At 42.2% G+C, this 21,093-nt stretch overlaps 1 protein-coding gene across 1 annotated transcript; it reads right to left on the reverse strand.

Annotated features, from left to right (window-relative positions):
• Positions 1-12,608: 12,608 nt before the first annotated feature.
• LOC127316893 (serine--glyoxylate aminotransferase) lies at positions 12,609-15,097 on the reverse strand. The gene is made up of 4 exons (XM_051347362.2): positions 14,941-15,097; positions 13,384-14,247; positions 13,097-13,307; positions 12,609-12,991 (listed from the first exon to the last, which is right to left on the reverse strand). The coding sequence occupies exons 2-4, from the start codon at positions 14,241-14,243 to the stop codon at positions 12,854-12,856; spliced, it is 1,209 nt and encodes a 402-aa protein (XP_051203322.1). The 5' UTR covers positions 14,244-14,247; positions 14,941-15,097; the 3' UTR covers positions 12,609-12,853.
• Positions 15,098-21,093: the final 5,996 nt, after the last annotated feature.

Below are 21,093 nucleotides of genomic sequence, written 5' to 3' on the forward strand. Positions count from 1 at the left end.
CCATTTGAATAGCCAGGGACAAAGCCATGAGTACTTTAAAGTACTCGCAAACTAATACTAATAGAAGTGCTAATAGCTCTAATCATAGTTCTAAGATTCTAGGTTCATTTGCACAAAGCCAGTTTTATTTTATAAACACTTTAATAATCAAAGACTCTTTATTGACCTAAAATACTCAAGTGGGAACATTAGTGTCATTCCCACAACTTTGTTGTGATTCAAGTTAAAGTCACATTTCAGGTTCAAGTCACAAGTCACCGGTCACATTTTGAAAAGTTCTGACGACGGAACAGTATGGCCTTTCCAACTGTCCATGACCGCGGACGCGGCTATTCGAATAGTTTAAACTCTGCAGAGGTCGTACACTTGTGCCACAATAATTGCAATAATCCGTCAGGGGTAACTGGCCCTGATTTATCAAACTCCGTGTGCGGACTACCAATCATAACCTTTCATTTACATACCCTAGTATAGGCACCTCTCCCCATGAGCTTGGCCTCCCAGTGAGGGCAAACCGCCAACCTGGGAACTGCACAGGGCTTGGGTCGGACATTCACCTCATTTCACATCATTTCACTTTCAACGGAGGCAGCCTCGGCATAACCCCTATGACGCTTGTTCAGAGGGAACCCATACTAAGATACGTAAGTTTCCGGTTAAGCCTTACCCAGATTCAGGTATTGTGGGGATATTTAAGAATTGAAAAGGTATCGCATCCGAACCCAACCATCAGTTTTTGGTAAAATTCACCATGTCATTCATAAGTCATATTCACCTTCAAAAATCTTTTAATAGAATGACTCATCATTCCAAGGTTTTCAAAGTCAATTGATTCACATGTTTCCCATCTAAAGTAGTCAATTTTAGTTTAGCACTAGCAACTAGTCATGAGGGGTGCTAACTAACTTGTAGCTCTCTAAGCTATCTTTGGTACTCTTGTAATACTTCATAACTAGACCAAAGTGAACTATGAACACAATAGACTTTGAGAAACCAAAGTAAAGCTTGTAAGGATAAAACTTGGGATTGGATCCTTAAACAAAAAATAATAATGGCATGATGCCTTGCTCTAATAGAGCTTTGCATTAGGGTAGCTTGCAAGAGTATAGCTTGCCTTGATTGGTATAGTGATCAAAGCTTTCTTCTTCTTCTTGGTAGAATACCTCCTCCTCCTGGTAGTCCACGGTACTAGCGTCTATAAACGGATACGAGGTAACAAACACCAATCAATACTTAAGGAGGCTACTTAGCCCTAATGGCTCAATCAAGATGACCTAGCATCATCACAAATATCACTCACATAACACTAGGGTTTCTTCTTTAGTGGTTGGAAAATAATTTCCTCTTATTGAAAATTCTATTAGGGTTTCTATTTATTTCCTTTGGAGAAATAATTTCCTCTCTTTGAATCTTATTAGGATTTAATCTCCTCAAATAATAAGTGTGAGATAATGTTGACCAAGGTCAACACTTCACATTTATCATTTGGGAAAAAGATTTAAATGAGATACTACATCTCATGTAATTTAAATACTACTTGGAACAATTTAATGTCACAGAGTAATTAAATATGAGATTATAAAGACTAGGGTCATTACCTCATATTGAATTACTTAGGAAAATGATTTAAATGAGATGCTACATCTCATAGAATTTAAATACTAGTTTTGAAATAATTTAAATGGGCTAGAAATGGCCACATAGCCACTATTTGGATCTAGCCCATGATCATATGAAACAACCTTGCCATGTTTTTACATAAACAATTAGGGTATTTGAATTGTGAATTATGAGAGTTGGAATCAACTCAAAATAATTAATGGTTAATTTTATAAAAATGTTTGAAATCTGAAAAGTTACTGCCTTGTTATTTTTGTTGCCATGGCTCTACATGAACTAGGGTTGGATACCAGCGGGGTTTGATAGATCATTTCACAAGCTTTCCAACAATATAAAATTCATCAAATTTGGCTTAGTAGATTTGAAGTTATTCAATTTCTAACAAGGCACCAGTATTGAATTTGTGTTAAAATCAATTTAAACGAATTCAAATTCGTGGGCTGCTGATACGCGTACAGCACGCGTCCGTTGGGAACCCCAAGAGGAAGGTGTGATGCATACAGCAGCAAGTTTTCCCTCAGTAAGAAACCAAGGTTTATCGAACCAGTAGGAGCCAAGAAGCACGTTGAAGGTTGATGGTGGCGGAGTGTAGTGCGGCGCAACACCAGGGATTCCAGTGCCAACGTGGAACCTGCACAACACAACCAAAATACTTTGCCCCAACGTAACAGTGAGGTTGTCAATCTCACCGGCTTGTTGTAACAAAGGATTAAATGTATAATGTGGAAGATGATGTTTGCATAGAACAGTAAGAACAAGTATTGCAGTAGATTGTATTCGATGTAAAAGAATGGACCGGGGTCCACAGTTCACTAGTGGTGTCTCTCCGATAAGAAATAGCATGTTGGGTGAACAAATTACAGTTGGGCAATTGACAAATAAAGATGGCATGACAATGCACATACATATTATGATGAGTAGTGTGAAATTCAATTGGGCATGACGAAAAATTACATAGACCGCTATCCAGCATGCATCTATGCCTAAAAAGTCCACCTTCGGGTTAGCGTCCGCACCCCTTCCAGTATTAAGTTGCAAACAACAGACAATTGCATTAAGTATGGTGCATAATGTAATCAACACAAATATCTTTAGACATAGCATTGATGTTTTATCCCTAGTGGCAACAGCACATCAACAACCTTAGAACTTTCTGTCACTGTCCCAGATTTAATGGAGGCATGAACCCACTATCGAGCATAAATACTCCCTCTTGGAGTTACAAGTATCAACTTGGCCAGAGCCTCTACTAGCAACGGAGAGCATGCAAGATCATAAACAACACATAGATGATAGATTGATAATCAACATAACATAGTATTCCATATTCATCGGATCCCAACAAACGCAACATGTAGCATTACAAATAGATGATCTTGATCATGTTAGGCAGCTCACAAGATCGAACAATGATAGCACAATGAGGAGAAGACAACCATCTAGCTACTGCTATGGACCCATAGTCCAGGGGTGAACTACTCACACATCACTCTGGAGGCGACCATGGCGGTGAAGAGTCCTCCGGGAGATGATTCCCCTCTCCGACAGGGTACCGGAGGCGATCTCCTGAATCCCCCGAGATGGGATTGGCGGCGGCGGCGTCTCTGGAATGTTTTCCGTATCGTGGCTCTCGGTACTGGGATATTCTCGACGAAGGCTATATGTAGGCGGAAGGGTAGGTCAGGGGGCGTCACGAGGGCCCCACACACCAGGGCCACGCGGCCAGGCCTTGGGCCATGCCGCCCTGTTGTGTCGGCGCCTCGTCGCCCCACTTCGTTTCCCTATCGGACTTCTGGAAGCTTCGTGGAAAAATAAGACCCTGGGCGTTGATTTCGTCCAATTCCGAGAATATTTCCTTACTAGGATTTCTGAAACCAAAAACAGCAGAAAATAAAGAATCGGCTCTTCGGCATCTTGTTAATAGGTTAGTGCCGGAAAATGCATAAATATGACATAAAGTGTGTATAAAACATGTGAGTATCATCAATAAAGTAGCATGGAACATAAGAAATTATAGATACGTTTTAGACGTATCAGCTGCGCGGGAAAAGGAATTGGGCCGGCCCAGCTACGCGCCAGTGCGCAGTGGGCTGCCTGACAGGGAGGGCCCCACCTGTCAGCGGCTATTTAAACCCGAAGCAGTATGTTTCAATGTGGACCGTAAGATTAGATTGCAATCTAACGGCGCACGACCGTTGTCATCTCCGGCGAGACACGAGCTCACTAGCGGCGAGGCTAGGGGGTCGGAGGGCTCACCGGCGGCCGGCGATCGTCGGTGTTGACGCAGGTCGACGTTGCGGAGGATGAGGAAGCTCCAGGTACAAACGACGGCTCCTGGGGCGGCGGCAATCGGCGGCTTTGTCTGCGGCTGTTCCGCGGTCTCCGGCGAGAAATTGACTGGCTACCGGCGGTAATGTGGAGAGGGAGAGGGTCGAGGAGAGTCAGTGAGAAGAGGGGAGTGAGGTGGTGTGAGGTTTGGAGGCTGGGGCGCCCTCCTTTTATAGATGCGAGGAGGTGCCGAGGCGCATGGAGGCGGTCAATCATGGCGACGATGTTTGGAGCGGCGAAGGGGCAAGGTAAGGTTAGCGTGGGCTTGCTGGCATCATGGCGAGTAGGATGAGCGTGATGGCGCGGCAGGGGGTGGACGGAGGCGTGCGGGCGATGTCAACGACCGTGCGGTACTACGGCGGAAATCGGCGATCATGGCGACGGCGACAGGGCTTCCGCGAGTAGCTGGGCGTGTCTAGGTGCTAGCTGGTGGTGTGGTGAGAGCGCGTGCGAGAGGAGGGAGCGAGGGAAGGACGGACGCGATGGGGCGAAGGAGTGCACTGGCATGTCCAGGGCGTGGTCCATGCGCGCTCTGGCGTGTCCTGGGCGTCCTGAGCGCGTCTGGGCACGTCATGTTCTGGGCTGGGCATGGCTTCTCTTGGCCAGTGATGGGTACAGGCGGGTTCTGGAGAGTGTGGGAGAGTCAGTAGACATGGTGAGGTGGGATGGAGTGGAATGGAGGTGATGATGGCATGAGAGTGGCATGTAAGGGTCGGCATGGACTTGTGGTGATCATTTCTCCACTTTTATCATGGCTGCAAAGCATGGCTTGATCCAGAGGAGGTACAAGGACCACAATGATCCCAAATTATCTCTGGTTTAGCCCAAAATCCATTGGGTAATAGCATGTGTGAGTAAATCAGATTGATGCCTGCCAAGTGTTTGATGAAATGGCCGCATGAGAATTATTTTTGAATTTTGGCACAATTTTTATGGGTGTGTCTCAAATAATGTTTGGCACCTTGTGGTGGTGTTGGTTTGCAAGTTTGAAGATATTTGGGAAAAATCAAATTGGGGTTGATCTTAAATCGGATTCAATGTAACAACTTTGCATCCCTATACTAAGGAATTGTTAATGAATTAGTCAAGGTGGTCAACATCAAAATTGTTCACCTTGATAAGGTCTTGGATGAGGTGCAAAGAGTTGAGAGGGTTTGGTTTAGAAATCTCTTACTACAGGGGCTCAAAGTGGGTAAGATGTTAAAATTGTCACATATGACCATTATCATATGTGGCTTGGTTTTTGATAATTCCTTTGATTTGGTTTGTGTTTCCTTGATCCAAAAGGTGTTATTTAGTGTTTAATTATGTTTCTAAACCATTGGCACAAAGTAAAATGGCCTAGGTTAAAGATTTACAAAAGGGCCATAGCCCCATATGTGTTGCTATTTTTATTTTTATTTTATTTTTCTTTGCTTCCCTTTGATCCCAAAGAGTATTCATTTGGGTTCATTTAGGGTTAGGTTGGGTTTAGTAATGGTTTCAACCATTTAGGTAAGGTAAATAGGGTATAGGCCATTATTTGGAGAAATAGCCATAAGCCCACATATGTCTTTTTCTTTTATTTTCCTTTTCCTTTGTTTTGTTTCTTCTTGACCTCAAAGAGCAAGGTTTAGGGTTTTAGAGACATTGGTAACACTCAAGCAAGCAATCATGGCACATCTCACATCCTACATGCTTGAATACTATGCATATAAAGTGAGGCAATTAAAGTTTTTGTTGGCTCCAAAAATTGCAATAAGTGAAATTCATTTTCTTTGTTTTGAAATTTTTGGGATGTTACATTGAGGCAAAGTATTTTTGTTGTGTGTGTGCAGGTTCCACGTTGTTGCTAACGCTGGTAGTGCGCCCTACCACAAGTTAGCTAGCAACACCTTCAGAAGTCACACATTTCTTCTACTGGTCGATTAAACCTTGGTGTTTTACTAAGGAAAAACTTGCTACTGTGCTCATCATACCTTCCTCTTGGGGTTCCCCAACGGTGTGCAATCTGCGCTCATCAAGTTACTTTTCTCGCGCTGCCGTTGCCGGGGAGAAAGAAGATTTCTGTAAGGGGATTCTCTCATCTCCAATCTCTTTACTTTGTTATTGTTTTGCTTAGTTTATTTTACTTTGAGTTGGTTGCTTTATAATATTAAAAACATAAAAAAAATAGTTTTTTTATAGTCGTTATTTTTGTTGTTCTATTTTAATCTTGCTAAAATGAGTATTCCGGTTCATTCTTTTAAGCAACAAGGGGCAGAAAGTTTGAAAGATGCTTGGTATAGAATATGTGATACTCATCATGGATGTACTAAAAAAATATTCTACCGTGATCCTTCTTAGAAATTTTTATGTTGGTATATCTAGCTGGAATAGGTATGTTTTGGATACTCTTACTGGGGGTAATTTTCTTGGTACTCCTGCTTTGGAAGCCTGCAATTTAATTGAAAGGTTAGTAGGAATACCACCTATTAATATTGTTAAAACTGAGATCTCTTTGGAAGATGTTGTAGAAAGACTGAGCTCTCTAGAGAAAAGTTTGCAAAATTTCTTTGATAATACTAGCCAAATTAATGAATCAATAGAAAGTATCAATAAAAAATCACTATTTTAGAGGCTAGCAATACCCATGATAATAGAAACCTTAGGATTGGTAAACTAGAGGAGGCTATGGAAACTTTAAGTTCAACTTTTTCTTCTCTCGGGTTTAAGAAGGAGAAAGCTTTGTGGAAAAAGAGCAAAAATTCATGTATGTTCCCAAGGTACCTAAACCAAAACCCCATAATATGTTTAAAATTGATAAAACTTTTAGTACAACTAAGAGTGATTTACATGTTGAATCATCTCCAGGGGTATCTAAAGTGTCTATCTTGATAAGTTGTGTTTTAGAGGAAGTGATTGATCTTGATGCTTCTTCACTTGAAAATACTTTATGGTAGCTCTTTTTCTGCTCCTAGCTGAAAGGCGTTAAAGAAAAAACACTCTTGGGAGATAACCCATGTTTTATTTCTGTAATTTTTCTTTTGTCGAGTATTAGAAGTTATTACCTTTGTAATAACATCTCCTTATCATTTTTATTTTGTTTTTGTGCCAAGAATAGACTCTAATAGGAAGAAAGTAAGATTTGAGGAAGTTGTTGTCCCGAAAACAGATTATGTGTTGTCACCATAAAAATTCGTATTTCCAGCCAGAGCGTAATTTTAAGCTGCCAATTTTTGAGCATATGCCCCAGGTTATTATCTAACTTTCGCTAGGTGAGAACTTTTTCGATCTGAGAAACATAAAAGTTTTGAAAAAATTGATCTTTACTTGTTGTTGTTGTGTTTTGACAGATTTCTACCACTATTTGCATTTGCCTCTTAATCTCTTTCTTTTGAGTTTTTTTTTAGAGAAAGAGCTTTTTGAAGAAGTTGCTACAATAGCTAATTTTTTGGTAGATGTTTGATATATGTTAGAACTGAACCCAAATAGATTTGTTACTTTTATTGCACTAATGCTGTTAATAATAATTGTGTGAAATTTTGTATGAAGGAAGTTTTCAAGTGTAGGAAGAGAAGAATGATGTAATGAGATGAAGTATGGACAAAAGCTCAAACTTGGGGATGCCCATGTCACCCCAAGAAATATCCAAGAGGTACAAGCGTCAAAACTTGGACATCTCCTCTTCATCAACAAAGCATAAGATCATCTTTCTAGACGCTATATTTTTATTTCTTCATACGCTATGTATTGTTCTTGGAGCATCTTTATTTTTGTTTTTAGCTTATTTTTTATTTTTTTGCTGTAGCATATAATTGGACCCCAGCATATTTATTTTGGAGAATGACACTCCGTTTTAATTGCATAGAGCACTCTAGTTTTCACTCTTATTGTTCTGCGAGTGTTCTCTTTTGGTTTTCCATTCTTATTTTGTTCAGAGCTTGTTAGTTTTCTTTATTTAGATATGATTAGCTCTCTGGTCTTTATTGTTTTTTATCTAATGAGAGTTGTTTCAAATAATTTGCTTGGTGTTGGAGACGAGTAAAATGTTTCATGCTTATAGTGATGCAAAATGAAGCTTATTTAGACTGTGGCATGTCATGTTAGATGTTATTCTTATCATATGCTTAGTAGTTATTGTTTTAGCATGACTTGTCTCAAATATCTGAGAGTTCTTAATGTGCCATTGAAAGAATCATGTGTTGTTTCCATCAAACAAATCATAATATTGTGGTATTCTCCTTTGATCCTTTATTGGGTTGACTTGGCACATGTTTACATCATGTTATGACTACAAACCAGTCACATAAAGCCTCTATGATCATTTAGTTTTTGACTTGTAATATCACTTTATGCTTTGATTAATAGTAATGTTTTTGTCGCTGTGCATGATTATGGCCATTATTGCTCTCTTAGTTGTCGCTCCCAGTCTTTTGCTAGCTTTCGCATGTACCGACTATGAGTTCTACTCGTGCATATAACCACCAAAAACCAGAGTTTGCCAATTGTGTCCACCATACATACATATATGTGGTATTTCACCGCCACTCCAAAGTGAGTTGCTTGTGTGCTACCTTTAAACCTTCAAATATTATTACCTATTTTGTGTTTTGTTTTAGCTCATGAGGAAGTATTAAAAGGTTTATTGTCTTTTCATGACTTCATTTCGTGACTAGCATGAATAATGTTCTGATCCTTAATATTGCAAAAAGAGCAAGGCAACTGGGTGCCGAGCCCAAACAAAATATAAAATAGACAAATAAACAAGTAAAGCTCCGCACATTATGTACTGGAGAGATCCTAAATAATGGTGTGCAAATGGAGAACTACATGGGAGCCGCTCTTGAGGTCACTATATGAAAGGATGATATATCATTTAATGTCATTCGTTGACATAGACATGCACACCTCTCAAAATATATTCTCAACACTCCTATTGCATTCAAAATAAAAAAGCTCTAGCACATTAGTAATCTTGCTTCCCTCTGCGCAGGGCCTTTCTTTTATTTTATGTTGAGTCTTCATCTTCTTGCTTTATGCACCAATTAAGAGAGCATAGTTCTCATTATGAGTATAATGTGCATAGTCCCAAAATTTATTATTGATTGACTATCATATTGCTTGTTCTTAAATTACTTGTATCTAGTCACCCTTTAAACTTTAAAGTTGTCCTGGCATTTATATTTTGCTACTTCATAAAGGACAAGCTGAGTACCACTTTGCTATGTTTTCTCTATGCTAAAAACAAACAGTTTCTTTCAGTACACAATTATTCGTGATCCTTTGTTTGATTTACTTTTCATGTTATAACATAGTTGCTAAGTTCTATTGTTAGAATTATATCAATCATCCCTATGTTTAGAGTACTTTGATCCCAGCTCACAATGTTTTTACAATAACTTGACCAAGATTGTGTTGGCTTCATGTCACCTTAAAAATTATTTTATGTTATCACTTACCTACTCGAGGACGAGAAGGAGTTAAGCTTGAGGATGTTGATACATTGCAAATGTATCTATAATTTTTTGATGCTCCATGCTTGTTTTACACCAATTTGTATATGTTTTGTTTACACTTCGTTGCACGTTTATACATTTTCCGGCACTAACCTATTGACAAGATGCCACAGTGTCAGTCCCCTATTTTCTGATGTTTTGTATTTCAGAAAAGTTGTATAGGAAATATTCTCAGAATTGGAAGAAACAAAAGATGAAGTTTTTATTTTAACATAACGAAGACGGAGTCCAGAGAAGAGACGAAGAGGCGCCACAGGGCGGCCACACCAGGCCATGGCGTGGCCTAGGCCCTGGCCGCGCCATGGGGTGGTGTGGGCCCCCGAGGCATCCACTGACCTCGCTCTTCCGCCTATTTATTCACGATCTCGGGAAAAACCTAAATACCCAAGCCTCCTTCCACGAAAAGTTCTGTCGCGGCCGCCATCACCGACCCTAGCTCGGGAGGGTTTTGAAGCTCTTCCCGGCACCCTGCCGGAGAGGGAGATCATCACCGGAGGCCTCTTTATCGCCATACCCGCCTCCGAAGTGATGTGTGGCTAGTTTATCTTTGGGCTACAGGTCCATAGCAGTAGCTAGATGGTTGTCTTCTCCACTTTATGCTTCATGTTTAGATCTTGTGAGCTGCCTATCATGATCAAGATCATCTTTATGTAATGCTACATGTTGTGTTTGTTATGATCCGATGAATATTGAATACTATGTTGAGATCGATTATATACTTGTCATATGTTATTTGTGATCTTGCATGCTCTTCGTTGCTAGTATATGCTTTGGCCAAGTAAATGCTTGTAACTCCAAGAGAGAGTATTTATGCTCGATAGTGGGTTCATGCCTCTAGTAATATGGAAGAGTGACAATAACTTCTAAGATTGTACATGTGTTGTTGCTACTAGGGAGAAAACAAAAATGGTTTATCTAAGGGTAGTTCTATTGTTTACTTTGTACACATTGCTTAATGCGATATCTGTTGCTTTCAACTTAATACTAGAAGGGGTTCGGATGATAACCGGAAGGTAGATTATTAGTCATAGACGGAGTTGGATTACGCTCTATGTATTATGTTGTAATGCCCAAACAAATCTCGTAGTAATCATCTTTTCATGTATGGTCTTTATTATGTCAATTGCCTAACTGTAATTTGTTCACCCAGCATGTTCTTTATCTTTATGGAGAGACGCCTCTAGTGAACTATGGATCTCGGTCATTTTTTTTGCAATGATAAAATCATCATGTTCTGTTTACTTACTGCAAGCACTGTTCTCTTTAATTCCACTGCAAACAAATATCTCTTTCCACACTATATAGTTAATCCTTTGTTTTCTGCAAAATCGATGAGATTGATAACCTCACTGTAAGTTGGGGCAAAATATTTTGGTTGTGTTGTGTGCAGGTTCCACGTTGTTGCTGACGCTGGTAGTGCGCCCTACCACAAGTCAGCTAGGAACACCTTCAGAAGTCACGCATTTCTCCTACTGGTCAATTAAATCTTGGTTTCTTACTAAGGGAAAACTTTTTACTGTGCTCATCATACCTTCCTCTTGGGGTTCCCCAACGGTGTGCAATCTGTGCTCATCAAGATGCCCTTAAAAGGTTGTTCCAACCGTTCCCCGTTGTACCCACGGGCAACTCGGGTGGGGGGGGGGGGGGGACCTACAATCCGTCGTCGCCGGACTCTTTCAGGCTTGCCCCCGCTCACTCGCTACCGCCAGAGGAGCTCGTCGGGCAAATGATTTGATTTGCAACAAAAGAAATTTAGGCCCTTAAGTATAGGGGATCGGCTATAGACCGCTAAACTTTAGAGGAGCAAATATGAGAAGTTAAGGTATAGGGAGGTGTTTGCTCCTCTAACTTTTAGGAGTTCGTCTAGAGATGCTCGCAAAGAGATTTTGTATTTCACCTTGACATGTGAGTTGTTAAGCACCGGGCATCTCAGCTAGAGAAACGTGATGAGTGAGGTGGAATATTTATTTTGGCAAAACAGAAGCAAGTAAATTGTTAAGGTGCCTTGCGGTGATCAGATGCATCTATTATGAAGGCTTCTAATTTCCGTTTTGTCCGCTGCAAACATTTGTTTCTAGTTGTTTATGGTGTTTCAATAAGCTGCAAGTAAGTGTGCTATTTGTTGCGAACACGTCAACATTATATTGCAATTATAATGGAGTTTTCCATGATGGGTTTGAATTTATGCTGCGGATGAATTTCTTGTTGGTGCCTCTATATTTTGTATACAAGGGTTGGCATCATATTTTTAATACTTTAATTGTAACTAATGGACATTTGTTACATACCCAGAATTCATTATTTCATGGATCTATCGAATGGTTGGATGTGGCCGAATGGCTACAACATATTTGAATGTTTCTTATGTGGTTTTGCAGTTAGGGGCTTTACATTGCAATGGTTGGAGCTTCTAAATTTGACACTTAAATGCAGATTAATTAGACCGATGGGAGGAGGCCAACCAGGCAAAAGTATGAGCAAAGGCTAGCCTTGACCATTTTTTTTGATGTCGGTCTCTTCTTCACTTGAAATATTGACAAAGTGAATGCAGACAACATGCACGTCCTTATTCTTCCGAAAAAATATTTTTAACGTTTTTAATCTTAATATTAACTATAACAATTTCAAATTTGACTGTGCAACATACGTACGCGTGTCCTCTGTCCGTAGATTTTTTTTCCAGAATTTCTGAAGCACTAAAAACACGAATTTTGAGCCCATACAGTAACTTGGTTTCATGAGTACCTAGAAGCCACTACGTAATCTTCGATGATAATGTGGCATGTATCCATTGTTAGGGTGAGAACGTGAGGGGGTGTTTTTATTTCCTAACCTGACTGCTGTCGAGGAACTGTATAGTTCAGTGTTTATAGAACTGGAAACAGCTCATGTTTGGTACTCTCTTTGTTTCAATGAAAAGACTGGTAAAGCTAGTAGAATTTTACCAAATCTGAAACAATACTATCAATTATAAAATCATATAAACATCACATGAAAATATATTTCATGATATATTTAACAACATTGATTTTGTATTGTATATTTTAATGTTTTTTTAAACTTGATCAAATTTTACGTAGTTTAACTTGAAGAAAAAAATATAAAACTTACTTATTAGAAGTTTAGAACTAAGGTAGTAGTACTAACAAGGGTGAAACAGAATTGATCGATCAGCAATACAAGTATAGCTAAAACGGGCACATGTTGTTATATACTCAGAGTTCATTTTTTCTGTAATTAAAGCATGAGTTGACGAAATTATACTCCTTTAGCACAGCTTTGTATGTGAAAAATAACTTTACATACAGAGAGTATAATCAGACCAGTAGTGTACTACGCCTGCTCTGCTCTTCCGTGTGCCAAGCAGCAGCCCGAAGCAGGGCACCATGGTTTGTTCTTCCTTCTGGCGCGCGAGCGTAGAGATTTGCTCAGATCCTGGAGGGGATGAGCGGCGTGGAATTCGAGAGGTACGCCGCGGCGGCCGCCACACCGCTGCCGAGCTTCACCGGGTACCCGATGTCCTTGAGCACCATCTCCACCCCGCTGAGGCAGCCCAGCAGTTGCAGCTGCAGCGAAAAATGCATTGAGAATGATCATTGGTTGGCGACGCAAACTGAAGATTTCATGGCAGCAGCAAGCTGTAGATAGGTGAGGAATATTTGTGGGGATACCTCGTTGAGGTTGCCGAGGTGTCCAATCCTGAAGACCTTTCCGGCGACCTTGTTGAGCCCGAGACCGAGGCTGAGGTTGTACCTCTTCCATGCGTGCTTGACGATCTCGGCGCTGTCGATGTACGCCGGCACGACGACGGCGGTGACGGTGTCGCTGAAGTTCTCCTCCTTCTGGGTGCAGTTCTTGAGCCCCCACGCCTCCACGGCCAACCTGTTTTAGATTCATTCAAGCATTCATCAAGCTGTGACAGGCAGCACAACTGCAGCATGCTGTGACAATGGAGTACCTTGTTGCTGCGCCGAGGCGTGCGTGCCTCTTGATGACGTTCTCAAGCCCCTCCTCGAAGATGAGGTCGAGTCCGGCGCGGAGGCCGTAGAGGAGCTGGATGGAGGGCGTGTAGGGCCAGTAGGTGCCCATCTTGTAGAACTTGAGGTAGTCCTTCCAGTCGAAGAAGACGCGCACCGACTTGGCCGTCTTGCTCGCCTCCAGCGCCTTGGGGCTGGCGCAGACGATGCCCAGCCCCGTGGGCAGCGACAGCGCCTTCTGCGACCCCGTGAGCGCCACGTCCACGCCCCACTCGTCCATGCGGAAGTCCAGCGCGCAGATGGACGACACCCCGTCAACCAGCAGCAGCGCCGGGTGCCGGTACGCGTCCAGGAGCTTGCGGACGGCGTGGAGGTCGTTGGTCACGCCGGTGGCCGTCTCGTTGTGGACGATGCAGATGGCCTTGATGGTGTGGCTGGAGTCGGTGCGGAGCTTCGTCTCCAGCGCGGCGAGGTCGGCGCCGTAGCCCCAGTCGGACTCCACCACGTCCACGCTGAAGCCGAGGCGCTGCTGCTGGTCGATCCACAGCAGGCTGAACTGCCCCAGCGAGAAGGACACGATCCGGTCGCCCGGGGAGAGCGTGTTGGTGAGCGCGCTCTCCCAGGCGCCGGTGCCTGTGGTGGGGAACATGAAGGGGACGCCGGTGGTCGTCTTGAAGATCTGCTTCACGTCCTCCAGCAGGGTCTTGGTCAGGGCGGGGATGGCCGGCGAGCGGTAGTCCTCGTTGTTCCGGCTCATGGCGCGGATCACCGGGTCCGGGATGTTCACCGGCCCCGGCACGAACAGGTGGGTCCGCCCTGGCCCATACACGTAGTCGGCCATCTTGCTGCAAATTGCGGACGAAAGCACGATAAGCCTAGTATCATCATGTCAATTAAGGGCCCATAATCCATGCAATACACTCTTTAGCAAGCTCCTGTTTTCCTTTTCGGTTGGTACAAAACTTGATTATTTTCTTACCTAAAAGTTTATTATTTCCCCCCAAATATAAGGGTATTTTATCTACTATAAAAGTGTTATTTATCTGCCTCCCAAAAAGTATACTAGCAGAGTACAACTTACTACTCCTGCTTAAGAGTCTAAGCATAACAGATTAACAGGACTCTTGCTCTCTCTCTGAGTAGAAAGACGGGGACTACTTGGCGACTCATGAAGAAGTGCTAACTGATCATCAACTAGTCAAGAAACTAATTCTTATAGATCCTAGAACAAAAGATAAGCTGCATGTAAGCCCATGAATACCTGCATACTTATCCAGACTACAATATCTCTACAAGAGAATCAAGTCATACGCTACTCCTCTCCTCGTTACTGACAGAAACTGGAGAACAAAACTGTAGAACTTTTCCTCTGTTCTTCCCGAAGACATATTAAAAATTCCTAGCAAATTCTATGTACACACTCTGTTCCAATAACATCTATCTTGTCAACCGAGAAACTAACGGAATCATCACTATAACTCTGATAGCCTTGATCAGCAGATACTAAGAGCAAACTGTTAGAGAAATGGAGAGTATACCTGTTGTGGTCGGCAAGCAGGAGGAGCTTGTGTCAAGGGGGATCCGTGCGAAGGAGAGGAGGATAGGGTGGATGAAGGCTATATAGGAGCCACCATGGCCAACGGGCCGGCCCTTAGGGGGCCCCGCAGACGTCCACGTGGCAGATAAGGCGGCCTGCCATGAGGCCCTCAGAGCTCGACCATGGAGTGGCACTCCTCCTTCCGCGGTGAAGCTGATGTGATCTCTAATCTGGCCTTACACTCCTAGATTGAGCAGATGACGGTGACATGTATGGCTTGTGAGATGACTCATCATCATACTCGGCTCGTGTTCATACAAAAGTAAGAAAGAGTGGTTTCTTCAAATATGGGGAAATGGGACTTCAAGAATAATCTTGCTTTAATTATCAGTCTGTTTCACTCGGTAGAGCAAAAAACTTAATACTCCCCTACATTAATTTATTTGTGTAGGAAAATCTTTTGCCTTTCGTTTCAAAAAAATAGGAAACTAGTGTTGAATACAATTGTGTAGTCTCTTCCAACAGTGCTCGCGCAGTATGTGGCATGTGCACCGAATCTATGGTAAGTACTCACTTCATTTCAAAATGTAAGGCGTCAAGTTTTAGTCAAAGTCAACATATTTTGAGTTTAACCACATTTATATGTAAAAATATAAACATTCACAATACCAAATCAATATCAATAGATTTACCAGGAAGTATAGTTTATCAAAATGTCCATTTGATATTGTAGATATTCACATTTTTTCCGTATAAACATGGTCAGACTTAGAAGATATTGACTTTTGGCCAAAACTTAGGCGCCTTACATTTTGAGATGGAGGGAGCACTAAAATAGTCTAGACATGAGGAAGAGTGTTATATATAATTGTCTAGTCTTTTCCAACAGTTCTAACTTTGGGTTCAGTTGACTAGTGCAACAATCTTTTAAAGAGTTCACATGAAATAGCTACGCTCAAAGTGATACTTCCTTGTTGCCAAATTGTAGTGCATATAAGATTTCTAAAACTCAAACGATGTAAAGTTTGATCAAGCTTATTTAGAAATTTATCTATATCTACACATATAAAATGTATACCATATAAAAAATACATTATGATCAATCCAATGGTGTTGGTTTGGTATTCTAGATGTTAATATTTCTTTCTTCTTGTTGTTGTTTTGTCGGTGGTGGCCGGACTAGCCGGATTGAAGTTCTTGCTAGGCTCGTTACCCGTGGCAACCGGTAGTATTCAAACTTATGCCATCAATAAAAACACGATGCTTTTGGTGTACTTTCAAAAAAAAAAAATTTGTTTCACGTAAGTGGTTGAACTTTACATTGTTTGACTTAAAAAACTTATATGCAATACATTTTGTCACGGAGGGATACTATCTAAGAAAGGCAGTCCAGTGAACCGAATTGCTTTACATAAAATATCTTTTTTTTCTTACTGGGCAGAAAAATATCCTTTCTATTCAGCACATGGAGCTGTGGGATAAAATGACAGGTTAACTCAACTCCAACCGGAGCCAATCTGCAAGCCATGGGTTTAGATGTGCCCACGTCGGTCTCTGCGCACGATGTTATCGCTTCAACTCTATTTGCGGTGTTCGTGGAAACCCAACAGAAAAAATTGTTGCTTGAGTTTTAGTCTTTATAATCTTTTATTTATAGACTAAAGACAAAAAGGGGAAACCAATACCGGCAGCATGGGGAAAAATGGAAAATGGAGGGGAAGGTCGTAGCTAGGGCAGGTGAAATGAGCTGTATCGGCCTAGCTTGAAGTCGAACCACAAGATTGGAACTTAATTTGGAAGTATCCACGGTGGCTGCTTAATCGTGTCTGCTCCACCACTGGCTAGATAAAAGTGTTTGTAGCTTTGCTGTAGCTGCACGCGATTATGCAGCGCACATTCTGAATCCATTTGGGCAGTTCATTTTTCTAACTTTGACCATCAACACTTTTTTAGATTGTTCAAGTTGAAATAGTAGAATAGTAATTATGTATTAATTAAGTTATTAAATCGGAAGAAAACAACCCACCATGTTTGTCTATATAGGGAAAATAACACGGAGGAGCAGGTGGCGGTGACCCTCGAGATCTTCCCGGCTAAGCGTGGGAGTTTCCCTTGCACCTACCTTAGCCCGCCGCACCACTCGAAGCTCAAGATCGTGCAATTCAAGCCTCTCATTGACAAGATCGGGCCCAGACTCGCGGGATGGTGGGGCAAGCACTTCACTAGAGTGGGCAGGGTCGTGCTTTGCAGATCGGTTCTCACCTCCATGGTTTTCTACCACCTTGTAGTCTTCAAGCTTCCCAAGTGGGTGATCATGCGCATTGAGAAGATCAAGCGTTCCTTCCTACAGATGAAGTCGGGTGCTATGTCAGGGGCCAAGCCTCACCCTTTGGTTAGTTGGCGCACCATTTCAAGGCCGAAGGAGCTTGGAGGGCTCAGGGTTCTTGACCTGGAGCGCTTCGAGATGGCTATGCAGCTCCGTTGTCCTTGGTTGGCATGGACAGATGACTCTAGGCCTTGGATTGAGACGGCGACACCATGTGACATAGGAGGCATGAATCTTCCGGTGGTGCTCTATTGTCCTTGGTTGGCATGGACCAAAATTTCCCTTGGTGATGGAGCCAAATGCATCTTCCGGTGGTGCTCTCAGATTCCAGTTCCCGGGCCTTTTCGACATTTGCAAGAGGAAGAATAGATCTGTGCAAAAGGAGCTGCAACAACATAACTGTGTCCTCGCCAGTATCTCCACAGGGAACAATTGGTCAAGTTCCCTATGCTTGGGTCCTTACTCCAGGACGTCACCATGTTGCCTAGGTCGGACTCCATAAGGTGGCGATGGATGGAGTCGGGGATCTACTCCGCAACCTCGACTTACAGATGCTAGTTCGTGGCCTTCGTCGCCCCCTTCCGTTCGGCCAAATCCTAGAAGGGACATGCTGAGCAAATGTGCAGATTCTTCGCTTGGATGGCACTTCAGGGAAAGATCCTCACGACTATAACTTGGCAATCCGTGGATGGCCTCATGATCCGATCTGCAAGCTCTGCAGAATCCATCCTGAGACGGTGCATCACCTCATGCTTGATTGCCACTTCTCCACGATGGTACGTGAGAAGAACTTCGCCTGAAATGGGCGGCTGGGAGTACCGCCTCCCGCCGGAGGAATGACCCTCAACGACTGGTGGGAGCGGTGGGAGAGACGATCTCCAGCACACCTAAGGAGAAGCGAAGGGAGGAAAGCGGAGCAATCATCTACTCGATTTGGGGAGGTTGGAAGGAAAGGAACTTGTGCGTCTTCAAATATGTCGCATTGCTGCCAGGCGCGGTGGCAGCATTGGTGAGAGAAGAGATCGCGAGCGGGCTTACGCCCACGCCCAGTACCCTGGAGGCCATTAGCTATAGGTTTGCGGTGTGAGTGGGGTGTGCGGTTCTGAGGGCACTATGAACCCTGCGTTCGCAGTCGTCGTACATAAACATCTTCTTTCTATCTAATCAGATGGCAGAGTTGAGTGTTTTTTCCTCAAAAAAATATAGGGAGAATAATCTATTCCCTCCATGCATAAAAGTATGTCCGAGATTTATCTAAATTTAGATGTATCTATATATGTTGAAAATGGAAACATGCTCCCTCCATCAAAATGATGGTGCATCATTTATTAATTTGTTAGAAAAACATCTCCCAGTATAGCGTATTACAATACAACTCACGGATCACTTAAGGAGCTCGATACATGAATGAACTATATAAAACATAAAAATGAGAAAAAAAAAGAACGTCAGCGAATCAACATATGAGCCTGCGATTAAACTACCAACCGTACCGACTTAATAAAAAGTATCTAGATACATCTAAGTGTAGAAAAACTTATAATTTTTTTAACAAACAGAGGTAATAGTTAACAAATAATTACGAGCACCCAAATTATAACTGTTGAGATGAAAACAAGGGTAATACCCAATCCATCCATTGCCGCAGTCCGAGTGGTGCGGATATACTGGATCGTGAGCAGTGATGTTCTTATGCTCTTAAGAAAAGGACAGTCCGTTTCCTAGAGGAGTTGTAATCGTCGTATTGCATGGATGACATCATCGATGATGTCAATGATTCAATAAATGTCAGTTATTAGTTCTCATATAGGGAGTAAGTTTTTGACCTAACTCTTTTGTTTGTCTAGTAGTTTCCTGAAAGTTAAATACACTAACTATTATATCACGTGTCAAAAATAATTCCAAAAAAAGAAAAATTTATTGTTTATAGAGAATGACATGTGTGTTCCATTTTGCAGTAGCGGTCTGAACGTTTTCAAGGCGGTATGAGATTGAAAGAAAAATGCAAGTCACCAAATATCAGGATTAAAAATAATCCAAGAAAAAAAAAATTATTGTACATAGAGGATGACATGCGGGTCCTATTTTACAGCAGCGGTCTCAACATTTTAGTGGTGGCATGAGATCGAAAGAAAAAACGCAAGTGACCAAATATCAGGAGGCAAAATAATCCAAGAAAAGTAAGGTTTATTGTACATAGAGGATGGCATGTGGGTCCCATTTTGCAGCAGCGATCTCAATGTTTCAGAGGCGGCATTAGATCGAAAGAAAAAGGCAAGTGACCAAATATCAGGTACCAAAAATAACTCCAAGAAAAGAAACTTTTATTGTACATAGAGGATGACATGCAGTTCTCATTTTGCAGCAGCGGTCTCAACGTTTCAAAGGCGGCACGGGATCGAAAGAAAAATGCAAGTGATCAAATATCATGAGACAAAAATAATCCAAGAAATGAAACTTTTATTGCACATAGAGGATAACATGCGGGTCTCATTTTGCTGCAGCGGTCTCAACGTTTCAGAGATGGCACGGGATCGAAAGAAAAAAGCAAGTGACCAAATATGAGGTACCAAAAATAACTCCAAGAAAGGACATGTTTATTGTTCATAGAGGTTGACATGCGGGTCCCATTTTGCAGAAGCGGTCTCAACGTTTCCAAGGCGGCATGGGATCGAAAGAAACATGCAAGTAGCAAGAAATCATGGGGACAAAAAAATCCAAGAAAGAAAGATTTTCGTTCATAGAGGATGACATGAGGAACCCATGATCTTGCATCGTAAACGGATCGATCGAAGAACATTGAACGAGATGGCGCGATCGAGAAAAAACAATGTTAGAGAGGCTGCCATATAGGCCCTACATCCCCTGGGCGGTGCGGATTTGCGTTGACTCGGCTAGCGCACCCGAGAATTCATCATGCACCACGTCCCGGACCACCATACGCGATGTTTTTCACGTTTACGTCGGGCTAGATGGCCTCAAAAACAAGATTTTTTTTTACATGCACCACGGAGAGAACAAAAATCGTCGGGCATGGTGCATCAGCAACCACGGCGCGACTTTCACTTCGTCGGCCATGGCAATTTTTCTTGTAGTGAAGGACTGGGGAAGTCGACAAAACTTTCTTGAGATTGTCGAAAGCGTCCTGTGCCTTTGCGGTCCACTCGAACTTTTTCTGATTTATTCATTAACTGGTAGAAAGGCATCGCCTTTTCTCCTAACTTAGCGATGAATCTGCTGAGGGCTGCCACCCATCCTGCCAACTGCTGCACTTGTTGTAAATTTCTTGGTGGTTCCATGCCAAGGACAGCCTTGATTTTGAGGGGGTTTGCTTCTATTCCTCTAGCTGATATGAAGTACCCGAGTACTTGGCCTCCAGATACTCTGAAGAGACATTTCTTCGGGTTAGCTTAATTTTGTAACGATCGAGATTGTCGAAGGTTTCACGAAGATCCTCAATAAGTGTGGTAGAATTTCTGTACTTGATGATGATGTCATCGATGTAGACCTCAATATTCCTACTAATTTGTTCCTCGAGGCAGGCTTGCATACACCGTTGATAGGTTGCATCTGCATTTTTTAATCCAAAAGTCATGACGTTATAACAGTAGACACAATGTGGTGTAATGAACGCCGTTAATTCCTGGTCTTCTTTCTTGAGTTTGATTTTGTTGTATCCTGAATAAGCATCGAGAAAAGAGAGGCGATAGCAGCCCGCCGTGGAATCGACTATTTGATCGATACGTGGCAGTGGAAAGAGATCCTTTGAGCAATACTTGTTGAGACTTATGAAGTCGATGCACATGCGGAGAGTTGTTGTATCCTTCT

Source organism: Lolium perenne, chromosome 7, assembly GCF_019359855.2.
Source record: "Lolium perenne isolate Kyuss_39 chromosome 7, Kyuss_2.0, whole genome shotgun sequence".
Classification (NCBI taxonomy): domain Eukaryota; kingdom Viridiplantae; phylum Streptophyta; class Magnoliopsida; order Poales; family Poaceae; genus Lolium; species Lolium perenne.

Coding starts and splice junctions, on each gene's coding strand:
- LOC127316893 (XM_051347362.2), bottom strand. CDS start 14,243: ATGGCCGACTACGTGTATGGGCCAGGGCGGACCCACCTGTTCGTGCCG. Junction 13,308..13,383: donor CGCCTCGGCGCAGCAACAAG/GTACTCCATTGT, acceptor AATCTAAAACAG/GTTGGCCGTGGAGGCGTGGG. Junction 12,992..13,096: donor ACCTCGGCAACCTCAACGAG/GTATCCCCACAA, acceptor TTTTCGCTGCAG/CTGCAACTGCTGGGCTGCCT.